The sequence below is a fragment of the Nerophis ophidion genome, linkage group LG08 (assembly GCF_033978795.1).
Source record: "Nerophis ophidion isolate RoL-2023_Sa linkage group LG08, RoL_Noph_v1.0, whole genome shotgun sequence".
NCBI classification, from domain to species: Eukaryota; Metazoa; Chordata; class Actinopteri; order Syngnathiformes; family Syngnathidae; genus Nerophis; species Nerophis ophidion.
In genome coordinates this window covers 70,436,169-70,460,853 of record NC_084618.1, presented here as the reverse complement: position 1 = coordinate 70,460,853, position 24,685 = coordinate 70,436,169, and the positions used below count along the sequence as shown (strand labels likewise).

Sequence of the window (24,685 nt, the reverse complement as noted above, 5' to 3'; positions counted from 1 at the left end):
CATTGATGTGGCATTGAAAGAGAACAAGTTAAGACCTTTGTTAGATCGGAATCTGGTGTAGCGGATTTTATAGACCAAGCTCAGTTCAAGTTGTTTTACTCTGTCCTCCACCCTGAGGTGGTATGTGAGTATGTACGTGTATTTGTATGTACAATATATTTGTCCCCCAGTGTGTGCAGGAACCAAAGTACGACCGCACCCACCGAGAGAATCCAAAACAGCAGGTGTGGTGCAAAGCTATCATCGAACTAGCAAGATTTTTTTGTATCACACATTATTTTTTACATGAACTAATTTCGACTTAATATTGCAAATCTAGTCCTAATATGGTAAATGGTAAATGGGTTGTACTTGTATAGCGCTTTTCTACTCCTTTTTAAGGAGCCTAAAGCGCTTTGACAGTATTTCCACATTCGCCCATTCACACACACATTCACACACTGACGGCGGGAGCTGCCATGCAAGGGGCTCACCAGGAGCAAGGGTGAAGTGTCTTGCCCAAGGACACACCGGATGTGACTAGGATGGTATAGGGTGGGGATTGAACCAGTAACCCTCAGATTGCTGGCACAGCCACTCTACCAACTTCGCCACGCCGTCCCCATAGGATAATATTACAATTTTTGGGCGATATTACAAATTTCCATTAATATTAAGTTTTTCTCATGTTAAGATTTTCTTGTAATCACAAGGTTTTATGTAAAATAACAATCTTTTTAGATTTTTCCAATGATCATAACTGCATTCTCTTGAATTTTTTTTTACACTTTTTTTCCTGTACAATTCCAATTGTTTACAAAAAGTTTTAACCAATCCGAAAATTTGTTTTGTAATATTAGAATTATTTTCCTTCAGTTTTAAGAGGCTTTTTATTATCAAGTAAATTTTTTCATACACCAAAGTTTTTTACACGTTATTTTTTTCTTTTTTTACCCACTGACTAGCTTATTTTACCATTAATTATTTAACAGAACTAATCTAAATACTTCAAATGTCTATTTTTAACAAACACTAATTTGTTAAAATACAAATACACATCGCTTGTCAGTTTTTAGGAAAATAGTCGGACTTTCAGGCTGTCGCCAGAGAAGCAAATACTCTTTGCACTAAAAGTTGTTGTCACGACATAATTTATGTTCAGTGATGGCTAACATTAGTAGCTGAACTTTGCAAAATTGCTAGCATCTAGTTGACAACAAACATAACTGATTTGTGTGTGTGATTTATGGGGCAAAGTTCGTGTGTTGAAAGCCGTAAGAGGATGGAATATATTACTTAAAACACTTTGGAAGGTTTGTGCTCTCTAGGCAGCCATTTAAGGTTGCAAACAGTCATTTTAACATGAGTTGTAATATTATTCTTTTAAAACTTTGACTTGATATCGAAATCAAACAGCTAAAGAAAGCATCTGGGCCATTTTATTGAGTACGTCCTTCGATCTAGCTCGCTCAGTAGATAATAACATGTGTTTGAGCGGTCTCCATTATTTTTTCCACAGTTTTTTAAATTTTTCTTTCAAAAATGTCCCAAGACCACCATCCCTATTCTATTTATTTTGGCTCAGTCACATTCTACAACTAACAATAATAAAAACAAATGGTACTTATGTCAGTTTTTATTTTCTATATCCTTTTTTTCTCTTTATTGTCTTGTACTGCTTGGCATGAAAGTATGAATGGCATTTATTTTTCTCTTGCTTTTCTGTTACTTTCCCTTTCAGTGCTGAAAGCTTAAACACAGTTTTCTCCTTCTCCCTGGAGATGAGACTAGATGACAAGATCCATCAAGTGCGCTGGTTGTTTTAGAAATCCGAGACGCTGATTATGTTAACTTTATGAGAGTTGTACTTCAAACTGGCTGACATCTCCTATAATACTGTACCCACTCTGTGTACTTAAACCTATTTGTGCTATTATTTTAATGCGAAAAGAAACTACTACAACTACTATTCTTTTGTTGAATATCACCTCACACAGTTGAGTGTTGATGGTTTCAGCTTGTTAAAAAGTACGAGGCAGTTCTCCAGTGGTTGGCTTTGCTCTTTTAGAAGCAACTCCTTGTGAAATTCAGCAGAGGATTATGAATCAAGGCAAAAGCAGGCCTCCCTCTGCATTTACTGCTACATTTTTTTTACCTCACTAAATCCTTTTAGTGTTCATATAAAAATGTAAATGCATGTTCTGCGTCTTGTTTTGCCTTTGATTTCACTCCTGAGCTTAATCAAGATGACAAAGTCCAGGCTCAGTAACCTCAGACGAGGTCAGAGCATGTGAATGTAAAACGTAGACACAAATGATTGCACTCGCTGCCTGCCTTGTTTGGGTGCGCTGGGTTTATGTCTCTTAACCCTCTTTGCACACCGTCCAAGGTAGGACTTCGAGAGATACCAAAGCTGCCGAACATACCTGGCTCCTCACGCCGTTGATTTAAATCCACACAGCCAGAATTTACCCTTCCTAATACTGTGGCAGCGCTGGGAGGCTTGTCGATAGGAAGGCATACAAAAATCAACCCTCGAGTGGGATTTATCTAATCCAACTTTATTTGGGCCATTTTTTTTAACTCTAAATCTGATAATACACCTGTAGACCTTTCACATTTGAACTGATACGGTACCAATTCCTGGTACCTGGAATCAGTATTGGTCCTCAGCATTACCAATTTTTGAGAGGGATGCAACAAAATAACATTTTTTGTCCCAAACTGAAACACTGAAATAAATTATGACAATTATTATGGTTTTCCGCGGTTCTTTTTCGGATATCTTTAATTACGTCTGAAGCACAAACATGTTGCCTCTAGTTCTTCTTGTTTACGTCATCACAACATCAGTTTTTTCGATGATAAAAGTAATTTTTGTTGACCGAAATTCCACTAATTTTCAGTACTTAACAGGGTGTTCATGTGGTAAAAAATGTAAATTAGTTTTGTAGGAAAAAAAAAGTTTTTTAATATGAAGTTGACACAATTATATTAATCTACATTTAAAACACTTTTAAATAATCTCAACATCTAGATATGTATTAAATATGCTTTGGTTGACATTTTACTTAAATTTTCCTACACAGTCCCTTTTATAACCCTTTTTTTTAGTCCTTCTGCAAGATCTTCCTATTTGAAGGTATTCCCGGATTGTGACTGAAAACATCCTCTCCAAAAATATCATAATTTATCTTTTGAAAAATGTACACTGCTAAATAAACATCTTGAAAATGAACATCACTGCTATTTTTTTCTAGACACGGTCAAAAATAAACTTCATAAACATAAGGATTCACCCGATCACATTAAGTAAACGGCACACTCTTCATTCGATACAAAACTGCATTAAAAAAGTTTGTTTTGGCAGCATTTATGTTACTGTATGTGGAGTGTGCATGCTAAGATTAGATGAAAATAATACGTTATCCAAATTTCTCTTGTGTTTCCTCCAACTTAGCTGGCCTCATACAGAGCTCTTTCCCTTTTTGGCTGATAGCTCTACTTAATGTCCAAATAAATATGTCCACCTCGCTGTGACATTACAATGTAGCCATTTGCAAGTACTGTATGCATTCACTTCAGTTTGTCCCTGGCATGTTGTCGTAGTCAGGAATCAATCTGTTGGCATTCAGTTGAATGTGCCAGTCACTTGCTGAGCCCTGCTGTAAGTATTGTACTTGTTACTCACCAGTTTTTCTAAACATATTGCTGGGTATTTTTTTGTTTCATCTGATCACAGAACTATCCTCCAGAAGGTCTTATCTTTGTCCATGTGATTTCAGCTGAAACAGAAAAATTAGCTGTTTGGCCTCAAAAGCCAGCAATATGTTTAGAGGAGAAAAGGTGAGGCCTTTAAACCCAGGAACACCATACCTACCGTCAAGCATGGTGGTGGTAGTATTATGCTCTGGGCCTGTTTTGCTGCCAATGGATTTGGTGATTTACAGAGAGTAAATGGGACAATGTAAAAGGAGGATTACCTCCAAATTCTTTAGAACAACCTAAAATCATCAGCCCGGAGGTTGAGTAATGGGCACAGTTGGGTGTTCCAACAGGACAATGATCCCAAACACATGTCAAAAGTGGTAAAGGAATGGCTAAATCAGGCTAAAATCAAGGTTTTAGAATGGCGTTACACAATCGCCTTATTGCAGTGCAACTTGCCAAGGGACTTGTAAAGAAATTTTAACATTGCTGTATGTATACTTTTGACCCAGCACATTTGGTCAAATTTTCAGTAGACACATAATAAATTCATAAAAGAACGAAACTTCATGAATGTTTTTTGTGACAAACAAGTATGTGCTCCAATATCACTTTATCTATTGGGGCGGCATGGCTTAGTGCAGTGGTTCTCAACCTTTTTTCACTGATGTACCCCCTGTGAACATTTTTTTAATTCAAGTACCCCCTAATCAGAGCAAAGCATTTTTGGTTGAAAAAAAAGAGATAAAGAAGTAAAATACAGCACTATATCATCAGTTTCTGATTTATTAAATTGTATAACAGTGCAAAATATTGCTCATTTGTAGTGGTCTTTCTTGAACTATTTGGGAAAAAAAAGATATAAAAATAACTAAAAACTTGTTGAAAAATAAACAAGTGATTCGATTATAAATAAAGATTTCTACACAACTTAAAGTGCCCTCTTTGGGGATTGTCATAGAGATCCATCTGGATTCATGAACTTAATTCTAAACATTTCTTCACAAAAAAATAAATCTTTAACGTCAATATTAATGGAACATGTCCACAAAATAATCCATCTGTCAACACTGAATATTGCATTGTTGTATTTTTTTTCACAGTTTATGAACTTACATTCATATTTTGTTGAAGTATTATTCAATAAATATTTTTATTAAGGATTTTTGAATTGTTGCTATTTTTAGAATATTAAAAAAAATCTCAAGTACCCCTTGGCATACCTTCAAGTACCCCCAGGGGAACTCGTACCCCCATTTGAGAACCACTGGCTTAGTGGTTAGAACGGCCGTGCTAGAAACCTGAGGGTTGCAGGTTAGCTCTCCGCCTCTTGACATCCAAATTGATGTCGTTGTCCTTGGGCAGGACACTTTACCCTTGCACCCAGTGTCACTCACACTGATGAATGAATGAAGAATGATAGGTGGTGGTCGAAGGGGCAAACTGGCAGACACGCTTCCGTCAGTCTACCCCAGGGCAGCTGTGGGTATGAAAGTAGCTTACCACCACCAGGTGTGAATTAAGGATGGATTCTCACTTCTCTGTGAAGTGCTTTGAATGTCTAAAACAGGGGTGCCCACACTTTTTCTGCAGGCGAGCTAGTTTTCAATTGACCAACTCGAGGGGATCTACCTCATTTATATATATCATTTATATTTATTTATTTATGAAAGAGACATTTTTGTAAACAAGTTAAATGTGTTTAATGATAATACAAGCATGTGTAACACATATAGATGTCTTTCTTTCACAAAGACAAGAATATAAGTTGGTGTATTACCTGATTCTGATGACTTGCATTGATTGGAATCAGACAGTAATGATGATAACGCCCACATTTTCAAATGGATGAGAAAAAAAGTTGTCCTTTCTGTACAATACCACATGAAAGTGGTTGGTTTTTGGCATCTAATTCATCCAGCTTCCATACACTTTACAAGAAAAACATTGGCGGCAAATTCCGTAGCTTGCTTGATTGACATTCACGGCACCCGAGGGTCTTGTGAGATGACGCTGGCTGCTGCCAGTTCATTATTATAAAAAAATGACAGAGAGGAAGGCGAGAAACACTTTTTATTTCAACAGACTTTCGCGCCGTCCCTTCCGTCAAAACTCTAAAGGCCGACTGCACATTTCGTATCTTCACAATAAAAGCCCTGCTTCATGCTGCCCGCGCTAACAAAATAAGAGTCTCGGAAAGCTGGCGTGCACAAGTGATGTGCACGCCAGCTTTCTGAGGGATCGCTTGTGCACGCCAGTTTTCCGAGACTCTGTATTTAGTTAGCGCAGGCAGCATGAAGCAGGGCTTTTATTGTGAAGATAGGAAATGTGCAGTCGGCCTTTAGAGTTTTGACGGAGGGGACGGCGCGAGAGTCTGTTGAAATAAAAAGTGTTTCTCGCCTTCCTCTCAGTCATTTTTAATAATAATGATCTTGCAGCAGCCAGCGTCATCTCACAAGACCCTCCGGTACCGTGAATGTCATTTAAGTGACGTCTTGGTGAAGATTGATGATCACAAATTTTTAGGTCTATTTTTTTTAAAAGCCTGGCTGGAGATCGACTGACACACCCCCCGCGGTCGACTGGTAGCTCGCGATCAACGTAATGGGCACCCCTGGTCTAGAAAAGCGCTATATACATCTAATCAATTATTATTATTATTATTAGTATCACAAAAAAATACAAGTTGTAGAAATTATTGGAAACTCAAGACAGCCAGGACATTATGTCCTCCACAAGTGTATGTATACTTTTGACTACGACTGTATATATGTTATTGTCAATATGTGTCTATATATACATATGTATATATCCAAATGCAAGGCAGGCCTTCTCAGAGAAAAAAAAAAGGTTACGGCTGACGTCTCCGCGCTGACCTCAGCTCACTGAGACCACTGACCAGAATAACAGTTGGGCTGAGCTGACCTCGACCCTTCCTTTCATGAGACTTCTAAAAGTAGCCATCAGGAGAAATAATGTTCCTGCCATCGCTTCTTTGAAAGTACGCTTGTTGTGTGGGAGAGTGCACGAGGGGGCGGGTCTCCACAGGAGTGACTGACTGTTTCTCACACCAAGACTTATGCTGCGCTACGTCATTACATTGCCAGGCTTTGAGTGCGTGACAGACAGCTGATGCGCTTACTCTGTGCCACCTTGGAGTATTTTGGAATGTACTTAAATCAATTGCTGTGTGTCACGGAGGGAGTATGGGAGTCTTTGCGCTTAGTCACATTCATCAAAGCCAAGAGGTTAAGATGTGGGTGGCTGCGTTTTAGGGAGTACACTTAGATCAGGCAGGGTTAGTCACTAAATTGTTCTGGTGGCCACATTTTAGGAACGCTTCACTTTCTTATTTTGGATATAACGTGTCTACTCTGGCTTTGCTATGCATTCACTTTCTCATTTCACTGAATGGCTAATAAAGACCTAAAGTCATAAATCATAACAACAGAGTGGATTGGAACGGAGTCAACAGTGAAATAAATTCCATTTATCTTGAACTGAAGGAATATGTTTAAGCTAGCCAAAGATACTCGAAATGACTGGAGCAAGCTACTGTCTTTAGGAGCATCAGCTGTTTTTAATGACCTAATGCCAAAACACTTGTCAAAGATCCTATATATGTCAGGAGTACTTTGTTGGATTTAAGCACCTACTGCAAAAACACGATTCAGAGATCTAATAAATGACAAGAAATATCTTCTGTTTTTAAGGACCAACTGCAAGAAACACTAGTCAAACATGCACTATACAAGAAGAGCACTCTGTAGCTTTATTCGGACCTACTGCAAAAACTTTAGTCAAAAGTAATCTTTTTGGCTTGAGGGCCGCATTGGGCTAAAAAGATTTGACCAAGGGCCGAGAGCTGACTGCATGTAAAGTAACTCTATATATACAAATAGATATGTGTATGTGTGTGCATACATATATATATATTAGGGGTATGGGAAAAAAATCGATTCGGATGCGAATCAAATCGAATAAGTTGTGCGATTCAGAATCGATTCTTCATTTTTTTTTTTAAATCAATCCAACAAACCATTACACAGCAATACCATAACAATGCAATCCAATTCCAAAATCAAACACTCAGAACTGCAATAAACAGAGCAATTGAGAGGAGACACAAACACGACACAGAACAAACCAAAAGTAGTGAAACAAAAAGGAATATTATCAACAACAGTATCAATTTTAGTTATTTCAGCATAGCAGTGATTATAAGTCCCTCATTTACATTATTGTTAAACATTTACATATATATATATGTATATATATATATATATATATATATATATATATATATATATATATATATATATATATATATATATATTTAAAAAAGATTATAAAAGCTTTTTAAAAAATAATCTACTACTCTGCTAGCATGTCAGCAGACTGGGGTAGATCCTGCTGAAATCCTATGTATTGAATGAATACAGAATCGTTTTGAATCTGAAAAATATAGTTTTTGAATCGAGAATCACGTTGAATCGAAAAAAATCTATATTTTATCGAATCATGACCCCAAGAATCGATATTGAATCGAATCGTCGGACACCCAAAGATTCACAGCCGTAATATATATATATATATATCTATATATATAGATATATATATATATATTAGGGGTTTATAGGTACAGGTTTTTTATCGAACCGTTTCGGTACGGGGTTTCCGGTTCGGTGCGGAGGTGTACCGAACGAGTTTCCACACGGACATGTTAAGTAGCGTAATGCACGTTGTGCAAACAATATTCAAAATGCCTGACATTTGAGACATTTAAGAAACTCCGCCCTGACAGGTATGCAAAAGAGGACATGTCCAGTGAAAAGAGGACGGCGACCGGGCTGGGTCCTGACCACACGCCACGATGTCCGTAGTTTCCAAAAACAATTTGAAATGTGGACTGGTCAGATCACAGAAAACTTTTCCACTTTGCAGCAGTCCATCTTAGATAATCTCGGGCCCAGAGAAGCCGGCGGCAATTCTGTATGTTGTTGATAAATGGCTTTAGCTTTGCATAGTAGAGCTTTAACTTGAACTTACAGATGTAGCGACAACATTTATTTACTGACAGTGGTTTTCTGTAGTCTTCCTGAGTCCATGCGGTGATATCCTTTAGAGATTGATGTCGGTTTTTGATACAGTGCCGTCTGAGGGATCGAAGGTCACGGTCATTCAATGTTGTTTCCTGGCATGCTGCTTACGTGGAGTGATATCTCTAGATTCTCTGAACCTTTTGATGATATTATGGACCGTAGATGTTGAAATCCCTAAATAACTTGCAATTGCACTTTGAGAAATGTTGTTCTTAAACTGTTTGACTATTTTCTCACGCAGTTGTGGACAAAGGGGTGCACATTTTTTGGGAAGCTGTTTTTATACCCAATCATGGCACCCACCTTTTCCCAATTAGCCTGCACACCTGTGGGATGTTCCAAATAAGTGTTTGATGAGCATTCCTCAACTTTATCAGTATTTATTGCCACCTTTCCCAACTTCTTTGTCACGTGTTGCTGGCATCAAATTCTAAAGTTAATGATTATTTGCAAAAAAATAAATGTTTATCAGTTTGATCATCAAATATGTTGTCTTTGTAGCAAATTCAACTGAATATGGGTTGAAAACGATTTGCAAATCATTGTATTCCGTTTATATTTACATCTAACACAATTTCCCAACTCATATGGAAACGGGGTTTGTATATATATATATATATATATATATATATATATTATTTATTATTATTCTTGTCTATTGTGACGAACTGTGGTGCTGAATTTCCCCCAGGGATCAATAAGTTACTTTCTATTCTATTCTATAATATTGAATCAAAATCAATGTTATTATGAATTATTGACCTATCCAAGGTTCCCATTACTTCACATCAAATATTCCACTAAGAAAAATATTTTTGGTGGAAGATTTTGCAAATTTGGTAAATAACCCAAAAATGTATATTTTTTTGTTTTCTTACTGTAACGAAAATGAACCGAACCGTGACCTCTAAACCGAGGTACGTACCGAACCGACATTTTTGTGTACCGTTACACCCCTAATATAATTTCTGCAACTCTTACCTTTTTGTGATAGAGTGATTGGAGCACATATTTGTTGGTCACCAAAAACATTCATGCAGTTTGGTTCTTTTATGAATTTATTATGGGTCTACTGAAAATGTGACCAAATCTGCTGGGTCAAAAGTATACATACAGCAATGTTAATATTTTTGTTCCATGTCCCTTGGCAAGTTTCACTGCAATAAGGCGCTTTTGACCACTCCTCTTAACAAACTTGGTGAAGTTCAGCTAAATGTGTTTATTTTGTGACACGCACCTTAATTCTAGCCTGATTGAGGCATTCCTTTACCACTTTGACGTGTGTTTGGGGTCATTGTCCTGTTGGAACACCCAACTGCGCCAAAGACCCAACCTCCGAGTTGATGATTTAAGGTTGTCCTGAAGAATTTAGAGGTAATCCTTCTATTTCATTGTCCCATTTACTCTCTGTAAATCACCAGTTCCATTGGCAGCAAAACATACCCACAGCATAATACTACCACCACCATGCTTGACGGTAGGATTGGTGTTTCTGGGATTAAAGGCCTCACATTTTTTACTCCAAATATATTTATGAGTATTGTAGCCAAACAGCTCAATTTTTGTTTGATCCGACCACAGAACTTTCCTCCAGATTGTCTTATCTTTGTCCATGTGATGTTTCAAAGACTTGCTGTCAAAACTCCAGACAAAGATGCTTTATATAGGAGGCACACACTGCAGTTTTTAAAGATGGACTGCAAAAACATGAGTCAGAGATCTTGTAAATGATAAGAGTACTCTTCTATTATTACGGACTTGCTGCAAAAAGCACAAATGGTCTGGTGTCTTTACTGGAGCGTATGTGACCCACGAGCCACCAGTTGAACATCCCTGACATCCAGTCTTTCCCTGCAGCGTGTGAACATTATACTTCTGGTTCAAGGTGCATATTGGCACGAGTGTGCGTGCCTTTAAGAAAGTTGTATGCCTCATCTTGCAGTCCAGCTCAAAGTTCAGTAGATCTGCACGCACCCCAATCCACCCCCCCCACCCCTCACCCCGCCCCCACCCCCTACTGTGACCTCTGCTAATCCCCTCCCAGAATGGCTGTCGCTGGGCAGAGAAAATCAGCCAACAGGGTGCTAATGGGCATAATGGCAATATAACCAGTACAATCAAAACTGCAGGTTTCATACTCAGCGTCGGTAGGCAGCTAACGAGGTGTTTAGTGGCTTTATGGTTATTTTTATACTTGATTTATGGATGAGATTTAGGACTACCTGAGTGAACGCTGCAAGTCTCCAAGTAGCACACTGAGCTGGACAGTTGTCATCTTTTGTGGAAGAACAAATTCTATGACATTTTAGTTGTTCAAATTTTAAGATTTCTTATGAATGAAAAAACACAACATTCCCCACTGAATGTCCCTAAAAACAGTCATCACTGTGGAGCAGGTGTACAGAACATCCAGTGCTGTAAAATGATTTATTGTTTACATCACATTATTCATGTTTAATCACAGCTTATTACTCGCTTGCATAATTTCAATTAACATAAAAAAGACACCAATATTTGGACTCAAATTGGATTTTAATGTCATCCAGGAATTTTTTTTTTTTAAATGATGTCTTGAATGCACGTCATTTATTTGACCAAAACTTGATTGCTGTGATTTTTTTGAGTCAATACATTATTTTTGACAGCCCTAATTTTGTTTATTTTATTTTGGTCATTTTAGACCATTTAATAAGTACTGTAATAAAATAATGAAGCATTATAATATACACATTGAAGTAATACAAATTAATAATTAATAATTTAAAGCCAGAAACACTTATAATTGCATCAAATGCCACCATTATGTGATAAAATGTTATAAATCGTCTTGCTTTTTTCTGCAAATTGCATCCTTTTCGGCTATCTAGCTATATATAGCTGGTGGAATCAAAACAGTAAATATATATATATATATATTTGTAGGAGTTAGTGCATCTGCCTCACCATACGAAGGTCCTGAGTAGTCCTGGGTTCAATCCCGGGCTCGGGATCTTTCTGTGTGGAGTTTGCATATTCTCCCTGTGACTGCGTGGGTTGACTCTGGGTACTCCGGCTTCCACCCACCTCCAAAGACATGCACCGGGGGATAGGTTGATTGGCAACACTAAATTGGCCCAAGTGTGTGAATGTTGTCTGTCTATATATATATATATATATATATATATATATATATATATATATATATATATATATATATATATATATATATATATGTATGTATGTATATGTGTGTGTGTGTATATATGTGTGTGTGTATATATATATCATATATAAGTATATATATCATATATAAGTATATATATCATATATAAATATATATGATATATATATATGTATATATGTATATATATATGTATATATGTAGAGGGGGGGGGGGGGTTGCCCACATATGTGGTTCTTTCCAAGGTTCTCTTAGTCCTCATTGTCACCGACATCCCACTGGGTCATCATTGTCACCGACGTCCCACTGGGTGTGAGTTTTCCTTGCTCTTATGTGGGCCTACCGAGGATGTCGTAGTGGTTTGTGTTGTGGTTTGTGCAGCCCTTTGAGGCACTAGTGATTTAGGGCTATATAAATGAACATTGATTGATATATGTATATGTATTCATATATGTATATATATATATATATATATATATATATATATGTATATGTATTCATATATGTATATATATATATATATATATATATATATATGTATATATATATATATATATATATATATATATATATATATATATATATATATATATATATATATATGTATATATATATATATATATATGTATATATATATAAATATATATATATACATACATACATACATATACACACATATATACAGTGGGGCAAAAAAGTATTTAGTCAGCCACCGATTGTGCAAGTTCTCCCACTTAAAATGATGACAGAGGTCTGTAATTTTCATCATAGGTACACTTCAACTGTGAGAGACAGAATGTGAAAAAAAATCTAGGAATTCACACTGTAGGAATTTTAAATAATTTATTTGTAAATTATGGTGGAAAATAAGTATTTGGTCAACCATTCAAAGCTCTCACTGATAGGAGCTTTTGTATGTACATGTATATATTTACCCTTGAATCTCATTATATAACAGCAGTTTAGAACATAGTGATATAATTTTTTATTTATTTCGGTAATTTAAATCTACTTCTAGAAAATATACAGCAAAAAAAAAAAAAAAAAAAAATTAAATCCCACTTTTGAATGTTCCTAAAAACACTGCATACGGTGTTATGTACGGGGTACCACTTTTGCTTGTTTGTACAACTTTTCATCACCACCCTAAATTGGGATTTGGGGGTGGGAGCAGCTGCCACCGGGGGCTTCTAATTTACTTTCTCTGGACTTAAACCATTATCATTTCCTGTCCACTCTGCCTTGTAACATGAGCTACACAGCTAGTGCGCTACAGTTGCAGCTAAGCATACTGTTGCTTTGCTTTGTTTACCGTACATTATTACCAGTATGTAAATGATTGACCCTCTGACAGTAAATGTTCATTATGGCAATACTACTTATGGACACCAGTGAAAGATGAACATCTACATGCTGTCACTTTCTGACTGTAAGTCCAGTTACCGTAAAGCTGCATGCATGTATATGTATGTCATTTTGATTGGAAGCAGGTCTCTATGTCGTGCGCCCGGGTATGAATGTTTGTTTGTCCACGCATGTGTGAAGACAGCTGCTGCGTGTCCATCAGAGAGACAGCAAGTTTGTCCTTTGTTGTCGGCCTCTCTTCTTACACTCGCTAGTGCTCTGCGTCCCGTGGTCCATTAGTCATATCTTTCAAGATGTTTGCAGGATGAGGAGAAACAGAATAAAAGTGGAGTGGGGGGGGGAATCTAGCCTTAAAAAGGTACAACCTGTACCTTTTTAAGGCTAGATTTCAAGTTGGGGTGCTCAAAAAAATTCATAGTTAAAAAAAATTAATCAACAAATTCAGTATACGTTTTCAATATTTAAAAAAAAAAAAAAGTTTTATCTAAAACGTTTTTTAGTTAATCAGTTTTTAAATTTGTTTTTAAGCCATCGCCGCACTTACCTCCTACGCCAGCAGCCATGTGGAGCTTATGTAACGTGTTTTGAAAAGTTTTCATTACATTTTATATACCAGATAATATTTTGCAAGAATCTGCTTGAATCGAGAATTGATTTTGAATCCAAATCGTAACCCTAAGAATCAGATTTTAATTGAATTGTGAGCAGTGATGGGAAAACTACATGGAAAATGTAGTAAGCTAAGCTACAGGCTACTCTCCAATAAATGTAGCTAAGCTACAGAGGATGCTACCCCCGGAGAGTTGTAGCAAGCTACACGGCTAAAGTAGCTTGCTACATCAAAGCTACATTTAACAGAATTTCTATCTATGGGCCCACATGTATAATATCAATGTTAATGTAACTGAGACTGTACAAATGGACCCATTAATGGAGTCCATTACTAATAACTATATGTTATTTAGCTGGGGACACCTTACAACTACCTGTAGGGGTCCCCGTACCCCACTGTGTGTATTTCAGTTTGCCTTTTCTTTGGCCCAGCCCTTTAATGTTATTCATTTCTCTGTCTACCGTAAAAACACAGCATCTATTTGTAGCTTCACAAAGTTGTTGTTTGGGAATAGTTTGTAATAGTTATGCACGGTAAAACTTGTTTATGAACTCAACTCACCTTAATGTGTTTTTCAAAATTGGTGTTGGACATCTTAGATGAAGAAAACAGTTCTCATTTTGGTTTACGGAATTAAAAACTAAAAACTAAGGTGTTGGCCATTGTTTTCTCTAAATGCATATTTTTTTCTAAATATGGCCAAAGACATGTATTATTGTGGATTTTCTGCACTTCATCTTCATCACTAAAGAAAAAAATCGAACACGCGGGAGAGAATTCTTCTGCCATTTTTAAGTATGTTTTTTTTTTGGTCAGTTTGATGCGGCCCTCTGTCTCCGACTCTGTCGTCATGTGACATGAGTGCGTGACTGTTATGATTTTGCTTCCAGGTTTTGATGACCTGCCTTACCTTGCCTCTGATTGGCCAGTCTGTAATGTGTCACCCTAACCTTAGCCAATTGTGACTCATTATAAGAACACCAACCAATCATCATGGATTTTCTCCGTATGTATGAATGTTCTCATTCATCCAGGTCATTGTATTTTGTTCGTATTTTTGGGGCCTAGATTCACAGTCCATTTACTCTTTTTGTCGCATGTAGCTTTGATGTAAGCTACAATATACATGAGTTTAAAAGTAATTAAGCTACAGAAAAAGCTACTCGTTCAAAAAGTAACTAAGCTACCGCCAAGCTACTGGGAAATGTAGGTAAGCTACATAGCTTAGCTCCATGTAGCTTGTTACTGCTTATCACTAATTGTTAGTTATTATAAAATTGACATCCTTAATACTTGTCTGCAACCTGCAGAGGTGCTGTTAATTCTGTCTCAACTGTTTGACTATAGAACTACTTTATTCTGCTTAATACTACACTGGCATTGAAACAGGAGTTCAAAATATTTATTATTTTTTCATTCCTTTATTGAAGTAGTTCAGTTTTAAATTACCTTTTTTTGTCAGTTGATTTATTCAATTTAAATAAAAGATCAATGAAAAATATACTATATAAAATATAAATGCCTTCACGGTGGAAGAGGGGTTAGTGCGTCTGCCTCACAATACGAAGGTCCTGGGTTCAAATCCAGGCTTGGGATCTTTCTGTGTGGAGTTTGCATGTTCTCCCCGTGAATGCGTGGGTTCCCTCCGGGTACTCCGGCTTCCTCCCACTTCCAAAGACATGCACCTGGGGATAGGTTGATTGGCAACACTAAATTGGCCCTAGTGTGTGAATGTGAGTGTGAATGTTGTCTGTCTATCAGTGTTGGCCCTGCGATGAGCTGGCGACTTGTCCAGGGTGTACCCCACCTTCCGCCCGATTGTAGCTGAGATAGGCGCCAGCGACCCCCGTGACCCCAAAAGGGAATAAGCGGTAGAAAAATGGATGGATGGATGAAAAATATACACAATATACAGTAAGTGGATACTACAAGTATTTAAAAATGAAATAAACATTCAATAATGAAAAAACATTATTTAAAAGAATAAAATACATACTTCCAAAAAGTAGCTCATGTTCCTCATCTTTCTGTCATAATTGTCTTTTTTTCTGCTCATTGCTTCTTGTTTAGTATATTTGAGTAGCTACAATAGCTCCATGTAAAACCAAAGTGTTATTATTGTATATGACATAAGTATATGAAATAGTGTATGGAAAGTAATGTAAATACAGTCACAAAACTCATATACAGTAGGTAAGGTTGTATTATTGCCTCGTACTTGTGAGAATCCTGCGTGTGAATGAAGCGTTAGGGAGTGGCACTAACCAGGCCTAGCTGCATTGTGCTCAAACAACCACCAAGTAGCATCTGAACAGATAATACTGTATCATTTCTTTCTTTTAAGGACGTATCAGGTCGCTAGGACATTCTTCACTCACGCCCTCAAGTGACGGATGAGGCAAAAATACAACCTTACTTACTATCTCTGCTCTTGAACGACTGGACATAAAAGGATGACAACTTGATAAAACACGTACCTCAACTGAGGTACTGTACCTGTGCTGTTTTGTTTTTTTAGAGATACACCACAACATGTATTGGCGTGAATTTTTTTCACACCCCGGAATAACTCTAACTTTAGGTTGTTTAAAGGCCTACTGAAACCCACTACTACCGACCACGCAGTCTGATAGTTTATATATCAACGATGAAATATTAACATTGCAACACATGCCAATACGCCCGGTTTAGTTTACTAAATTACAATTTTAAATTTCCCGCTGAGTTTCTTGTTGAAAATGTCGCGGAATGATGACGCGTATGATGACGCGTGCGCGTGATGTCTCGAGTTGGAGGGGACATATTAGCGCAGCACCACTAGCGGCTAAAAGTCGTCTCTTCTCATCGCCCAGTTACACAGTATTTTGGACATCTGTGTTGCTGAATCTTTTGCAATTTGTTCAAATAATAATGGAAAAGTCAAAGTAGAAAGATGGAGGTGGGAAGCTTTAGCCTTTAGCCACACAAACACACGGTGTTTCCTTGTTTAAAATTCCCGGAGGTGAAGCTTTACTATGGATCAGAGCGGTCAAGCGAACATGGATCCCGACCACTTGTCAACCAGCAGGTTTTGGTGAGAAAAGTGTGGTAAAAAGTAGCCTCTTACCGGAGATCAGCTGAGCTTCTGTCGTGCTGCTGCTGCCGTGACAAATTCCCTCAGAGACTGGCGTCAAGACACCCGTGGACACACCCCTCCGACTATCAGGTACTATATAATCTCACTAAAACACTAGCAACACAATAGAAAGATAAGGGATTTCCCAGAATTATCCTAGTATCCATCCATCCATTTTCTACCGCTTATTCCCTTTTGGGGTCGGGGGGGGCGCTGGCGCCTATCTCAGCTACAATCGGGCGGAAGGCGGGGTACACCCTGGACAAGTCGCCACCTCATCGCAGGGCCAACACAGATAGACAGACAACATTCACACTCACATTCACACACTAGGGCCAATTTAGTGTTGTCAATCAACCTATCCCCAGGTGCATGTCTTTGGAAGTGGGAGGAAGCCGGAGTACCCGGAGGGAACCCACGCATTCACGGGGAGAACATGCAAACTCCACATAGAAAGATCCCGAGCCTGGATTTGAACCCAGGACTGCAGGACCTTCGTATTGTGAGGCAGACGCACTAACCCCTCTGCCACCGTGAAGCCCATTTTATCCTAGTAAATAAGTCTAAAAACATCTGAATCGCTCACAATGCAATCGCTTTTTTTTTTTAACATTATTTTATTTATTTAATTTTTCTAGTCCTTCGCTGTCAATATCCTCAGCCACGATTCTTTCATCCTCGCTTAAAATTATCGTTTTCTCGGTCCAAATCGCTGTTTTTGTTGGAGGCTCCCATTATAAACAATGTGAGGATGCGAGGAGCCCTCACACGGGTGACGTCATCGTCTGCTACTTCCGGTACAGGCAAGGCTTTTTTATGAGCGACCAAAAGTTGCGAACTTTATCGTCGATGTTCTCTACTAAATCCTTTCAGCAAAAATATGGCAATATCGTGAAATGATCAAGTATGACACATAGAATGGACCTGAAATCCCCTTTAAATAAGAAAATCTAATTTCAGTAGGCTTTCAACCTAATCAGCACAAAATTTAGTACACACCTTTGGGGGACTAGCGAGCGTTTGTCTGTAAAATTTTAGCAAGGTTGATTAAAAAACATAGCCGCCATCCAGGCACTTGGCTACTAATTATCCATTAGTCACTGTTATGTCTAATGATTGAGTGATTGCCACAATGGTGAGTTTTGTCTTTGCATTCGGTTTCGCTTGAAGTGAGTCAATACGCGTGGAATACAGTGGTTTCATAACAGCATGACAGGAAAGGAATGCAGGCTATGCACCATGCAGGCCAAGTGCACTGTTTTGCTTTTTAGACTTATCTCTTGGACATGGACAAAAATGCATTGTTAATCTCGTTGACTTTGTGTCTACTGCCTGTTGGCCAGTGCGCCGTTTCTGAAGACATTAGGTCAATGTTTTTATGGTCATAAGCAAAGCATCCTAATGGAGGACAGGCTATTTGTCTTAATACTTCATTGTTTGTTTGTTTTTTGACTTTTTAGTGTTTATCCTCTTGAAACGTGCTGGCTGCAAGCTCTCATGTCCTCCTGGGACTATCCAAATCTGATGACCCAGTCTCTTTGCAGGAAACCCATCCCTCTTGTTGGACCCATTATGTTAAATACATAATGATTCTTAACTAGATCCTTATTTGGTTAGCTTTGTTCCACAAGAAGATGTTGGGATAAGCAAGAGAACTACAGGATGTGAATTTGTACTTAAAAAAAAAAAAAACCTGCTTCTCACTTCTCCACAGGTAGTCAACAATGACCAGGACGCAGCCCAACTTAACCTGACTCATCCCGCCAAAAAGCTGCTGCTGCTTCTAAGTCGGCCCGCATGCATCAGCAACTTCCGACATTCCTGCTGGCCGCTGCTCCCCATTAGCGCTCGTCTACCAGGACCGTATCAGGACCGCATCCTTCCTGAGCACAGCCAGGGATCTTCTTGTTCACTCAGGTAGTACTCCCCTTCTTACCTTAAGACACATACATTTTTTTAACAAAATATTTTTTGGAAATAAAATATTTTTAATGAAATAATCAAAATGTATATTTTTAATACAATAAATTAATGTTTTAGACAAACTAATATTTGTTTACAAATCTAGCTATACTAACTAAAAAACAAATATTTTTTTGAATAAAATATTTTTTTAAATAAAATATATTGAATGAACTAATCAAAATGTATTCTTTAAATACAATAAAATACTGTTTAATAAATTAAGTTGTTTAAAAATGTAATCTAGCTGTACTTACTACTTACAACACTTTTAACAAAATATTTTTCAAAACAAAATATATTAAATTAAATAATTAAAATGTACATATTTGATATAATAAAATAATGTTTTGATTAAATAATTGTTTAAAAATATAATGTAGCTTTACTTACTACAAGAAAAATAATTTTTTAACAAAATATTTTTCAAAAGAAAATAAATATTTTAAACTTTAAATTTTTATTAAAATCTTTTTTTTAACACGAGAAAATGTTTTAAATATAATAATTGTTTTAAAATTCCCACTACCACCAAAATCCTATTTTATATATTTTTTTAAAAACTACAAACATGGACTAGTTTTTTTTTCAGAAATGTTTTATTTAAATATTTTTTTAAGTAATATAAATACTTCATATGTTTGTGTGGATTTTAAATGGTCAAATACAGTCGCACTTGAAATAAAACTTTCAATATATCGTTTTAAAATCTTTGATGTGTTCAGCTTTTTCGATTGCTGCTGTTTTGTAAGCTCATGCAGGGTTAAAAACCTTATACCGTATTTTTCGGATTATAAATCGCTCCGGAGTATACGTTGCACCGGTCGAAAATGTGTAATAAAGAAGGAAAAAAACATATATACGTCGCATCTTTGGGGGAAATTTATTTGATAAAATCCAACACCAAGAATACACATTTGAAAGGCAATTTAAAATAAATAAAGAACAGTGAACAACAGGCTGAATAAGTGTACGTTATATGACACATAAATAACCAACTGAGAAGGTGCCTGGTATGTTAACGTAACATATTATGGTAAGAGTCATTCAAATAACTATAACATATAGAACATGCTATACGTTTACCAAACAATCTGTCACTCCTAATCGATAAATCCCATGAAATCTTCTTGCTCGATGTCGCTTCTAAACAACTCTGCCAACTCCAAAGGTATGCGCCGCTTCCTCTTGTCGTCTTCTGCTGGATATTTCACTACATCCAGCTTGTAATCTGCAGTACACGATTTCCCTTTCGGTGCCATTTTTGTTCAGCCCTTCTCAGTTTTTATAAGATACCGCCAACGATGAAATGATCAATTTTAATAGCTACGGCAGTAGCATATAGCAATTAGCATTCCATGACCCACAATGCACTTCTGCCATGACCCTCCCCCGCCGAATTCTTTTTGGTTCACGTGTGTGTGACGATTGCTGACATTTTCTTCGTCTCTTCCGCGAATGAGATGAATAATATTATTTGATATTTTACGGTAATATGTTAATAATTTCACACATAAGTCGCTCCGGAGTATAAACTATGAAAAAAAACTGCGACTTATAGTCCGAAAAATACGGTAATAATGTAATTTACATTGAGAGGCACAGTGAAAGGGTGGCATGAATTAAGTTCTGCTTAGTCATTATTTTTTTCAGACATGTTGTAAGTTGTAAGTTTGTGATGTCCTTTATTGTAACTTGGTTAAGCATGTTTGAAATAATCTCCACCATTACCATTAATCAATTGGGGTTAAATAATGTCCAGAGGAACTGTAGCCTGCATCAAGGATACTTTGCAATGTTTACATTATTTACACGCACGCACGCACGCACGCACGCACACACACACACACACACACACACACATATGCATGCAGCGTTCCCTGTGTGAATCAGTACTCAGCTGTGCTTGTGAGAGAAAACTCCCTTTACATGATTCACCCCAATTTAATTCTACTTTTTTATTTTTTCCACTTATTGCAGGTCTTATCTGGCATCTGATCATAGGACGTCTGTGTGCTCCCTGCTGACCGGAGCCCTTCTGGACGCCACGGCCGCTCTCGGGGCTCGCTCAGGCCTGCCTTGCCCGTTTGGCCAGTCCCCCAACATTCTAAAAGGTGAGTGTCATAACAATATTAATTAATGTTATTTTGTAGGTTTTAGTATTGACAACCAGTGTTTAAGCAAAGGCAAGTCTGTGGGTGCCTCATGCATGCCCTCTTTTGCGGATCGCAATGTTTACCTTTTGAGTTCATGTATACAGCAGGAAAAAAAAGGCCTCGTGACATCACAAAAGCTCATATGACGTGACTAAGCGTCCAGTCAGTTACTCTCTGCAGTGATGTTACAAATGTAAGCTGAGCCTGGACGTTAAAGTCCACTGGCAGCGCGCCACGGGACAGGCTGTCTCTGCAGGAGGCCCCCCCCCCCCCCCCCCCACTCCCCCCACCCCCCCACACATGCACACTGTCAGCACACGACCTCGTATGTCTTTCTCAGTGAGTCTTATTCATGCAAAAAATGACCGTAGCCCAAGCAAACGCGACCATATACAGTGCATGGACATTTTTTAGATCTTGGCAAGACGACAATCTTGACTTTTATCTGCTACCGTGTCTTTTGAAAACATTCTCAGATGGGCTACAAGGGACTTAGTTTGTAAGGTTAAAGTCATAATTGGATGTTATAGGAGACATTTTGTTCCTGTTTGGATGGTACGCTAATTTCTTTCATACCATATATGGTCAGAGTTTCTTCACTACACTGTGTTTTGTGTGTCTAACGTGTTTTTTATATGGACCGTCCAGTAAATGCTGCAGAATAGACCTTTAAGGATGAAACCCTACCACAGCTAGCCTGTACTTTATTATTTTATTTTTTTACTTTTCTACATTTTATATTCAGGTAATATTTACAAACAAGCTCAAGGTTGCAAAAAAAACTATTATAGCCTTGGCTATAATAGAAGCAGAAATGTCAACTGCAGAGGTTGCTGGTTGTCAAGAGGTTGTAAAACAATTTTTTTTTTTTCTTTCCAGTGGTTATCAAAGCGATCTGTGAGTTTCTTTGACCAAAACTTGGCCTTTTTTTAATATCTCTATATTTTTAGGCCATATCACGATACACGATATATATGTTGATATTTTGCCTTAGCCTTGAATAAACACTTGATGCATATAATCACAGCAGTATGATGATTCTATGTGTCTACATTAAAACATTCTTGTTCATACTGCATTAATAATATACGGTCATTTTAAACTTTCATGCACAGAGGGAAATCACAACTAAGTCAATTGACCAAAGCTGTATTTATTAAACAGTTATTAAGCAGTGGCACAAACATTCATGTCATTTCCAAAACAGAAAGTGCAAGATTGTCAGAGACATTTTAAAACAAGCTATTAGTCCACTTTTGTGCATGATGTCAGTAAGATGACATATCAAAACAACACTAAATTATAGTGCACTTTTTGTACAGAACGCCACTACAATAGTTTAAAACAAATAAAGTGCACTTCTGTGCATGATGTCACGCAAGATATTTCAATAACTGTCAAATAAAAATGAGTTGCATAATAGGAAATCAAATAGTGTATGTCTTTCGCTATGTGGTAGGTCCCTTCGGACATTATCTCATTCTGTTGTTGACTATTTTTTTCATACAGTGTTGATGTGGAAATGGTTGCTTCGGCATTATGTTCACCCCCTGGGAGGTGAGGGGAGCAGAGTGGGCAGCAGCGGTTCCTCGCCCGGGAATCATTTTTGGTGATTTAACCCCCAATTCCAATCCTTTATGCTGAGTGCCAAGCGATCAAGGGGATGGGTAAAACACAGAGGACAAATTTCACCACACCTCGTGCGTGTGTGACAATCAATGGTACTTTAACTTAACTTTAACTTTGTTGGTGTGGCACCGAACAGAGATGTTGACATTCTTCATTTTCTCGCGGGTGACTTTTCAAATTATGCTACATTTTAACAGCAATGCTACTTTTTCTAGCAACACTTTTGCCCCACACTTAACAAATTACGGTTGTCTGTATGACATATTCCCATTTGTAGCCAAACCACCGCAAGACGATGGACCCCCTGCTGTTTTTCTTGGGAATTAATTTTTCCTTCATTTGTTACCAGATTCGCACTTTCTTTCTCTCGTATTACCCCTCACACCACAGCTAACGTTACCCATGCTGCTACCTCTATGCGCCGCGAGGGCGTATACGTATGCGACGTATGTAAGAAGGTGCGCTTGTTTTATGTTTCTGTGAGAAGGAGAGATAACAAAGAGTGAGAAGAGCCTTTAGTGTAATCCCCGCAGCTAAAAGCAACTGTGTGAGAACATATACTCGAATATCACGATAAAGTCATTTTCCATATCGCACAGAGACAAACCCGTGATATATCGAGTATATCGATATATCGCCCAGCCCTAATACAGGGTACCGGCATTTTTAGGTACCGATTGCTGCTAGGGTCTGTCCAGGGTCCATCTCGCTGTACACAGCCCTGCACGGTGCACCCTTTGGGGCCATTTTTGTGCTTGCCTGTGGGACACAAGGCCAACTCAAACTACCAAACTCACTCCAAAATACAGACCGGAACATTTTCCTTATACCTTTTACTTGTCAGCTGCTATGTTTCTTTTACAAATATGATGACTACATACTTGTCGCCATAATCACAACACCAGGGGGAGCTCCAAAAACCACGTTAAACCCAGATTCCGATCCAACAACTCATTCTCTTTCTATGCCACATCAATGTGGAATGCACTCCCAACAGGTATAAAAGTAAGTGCATCTCTATATCCCTTCAAAACCGCTCTAAAACAACACCTCCAGGCAACTTCAACACTTTACTAATACCCTCCTCCATTCACATCCCATCTCCCCGGATTATAAACAACTCAAATGTACTTCTAATGTATATACTTGTTCTTATGCTATCTGAACTCACTATGTTCTCTGCTCGATGTACATATCCTACTAAGTAAGACCTACACTGTTTCAATGTCCATTTCTCTGTTGATGCAATTGTTGATGACTGAAGTACTGATATCAACCAAAGCTCCTCATCCCACCCCCCGGATTGTAAATAATGTAAATAATTCAATGTATATACTATGATGATTAACCTGTGTGATGACTGTATTATGCTGATAGTATATATTTGTACCATGAATTGATTAACGTGGACCCCGACTTAAACAAGTTGAAAAACTTATTGGGGTGTTACCATTTAGTGGTCAATTGTACGGAATATGTACTGAACTGTGCAATCTAACAATAAAAGTATCAATCAATCAATCAGTTGCCATAAAAATGTGTGAAATTCACATGCTGAAGCCATTTGTGGACGCAACCACCGATTAAACGGCTTCATTGGTAAGTTAATGATAATTTGACAGCTTCTAATAGTATAATTGGTGCACATGTGTTGAAATTTTAACTGATGCATCTTTCTTTTATATGGAAACATATACACTCAAATGTATTGGTAGAATGTTGTTAAAACGCTGCACTAATTCCTAGTTTATTTGGTTTTTACTACAGATGCAATCAAAACAATGTAAAAAAAAAATTGGTATTAATGGAGATTGGATGATTTTTTTTCTTCCCCCCATGTTGCCCAGCCCTGTAAGGATGTGATAATCAGCTTGGAGTAATCACAAATAAGGAAGC

General features: G+C 37.6%; 1 protein-coding gene and 1 long non-coding RNA gene across 5 annotated transcripts in view; one reads left to right on the top strand and one right to left on the bottom strand.

The window, feature by feature from the left end:
* plce1 (phospholipase C, epsilon 1) overlaps window positions 1–24,685 on the top strand; it is a 158,683-nt gene that overhangs the window by 53,347 nt on the left and 80,651 nt on the right. For all 4 annotated transcript variants that reach the window (XM_061909582.1, XM_061909581.1, XM_061909580.1 and 1 more), the window contains exons 6-7: window positions 18,757–18,959; window positions 20,985–21,118. In XM_061909582.1, coding sequence (XP_061765566.1) covers window positions 18,757–18,959; window positions 20,985–21,118 — 337 coding nt within the window. The remainder of the gene's footprint in view (window positions 1–18,756; window positions 18,960–20,984; window positions 21,119–24,685) is intronic.
* On the bottom strand, window positions 20,929–21,339 carry LOC133558311 (uncharacterized). The gene is made up of 2 exons (XR_009807926.1): window positions 21,244–21,339; window positions 20,929–21,111 (listed from the first exon to the last, which is right to left on the bottom strand). It is a non-coding gene; the product is annotated as an uncharacterized LOC133558311 (long non-coding RNA).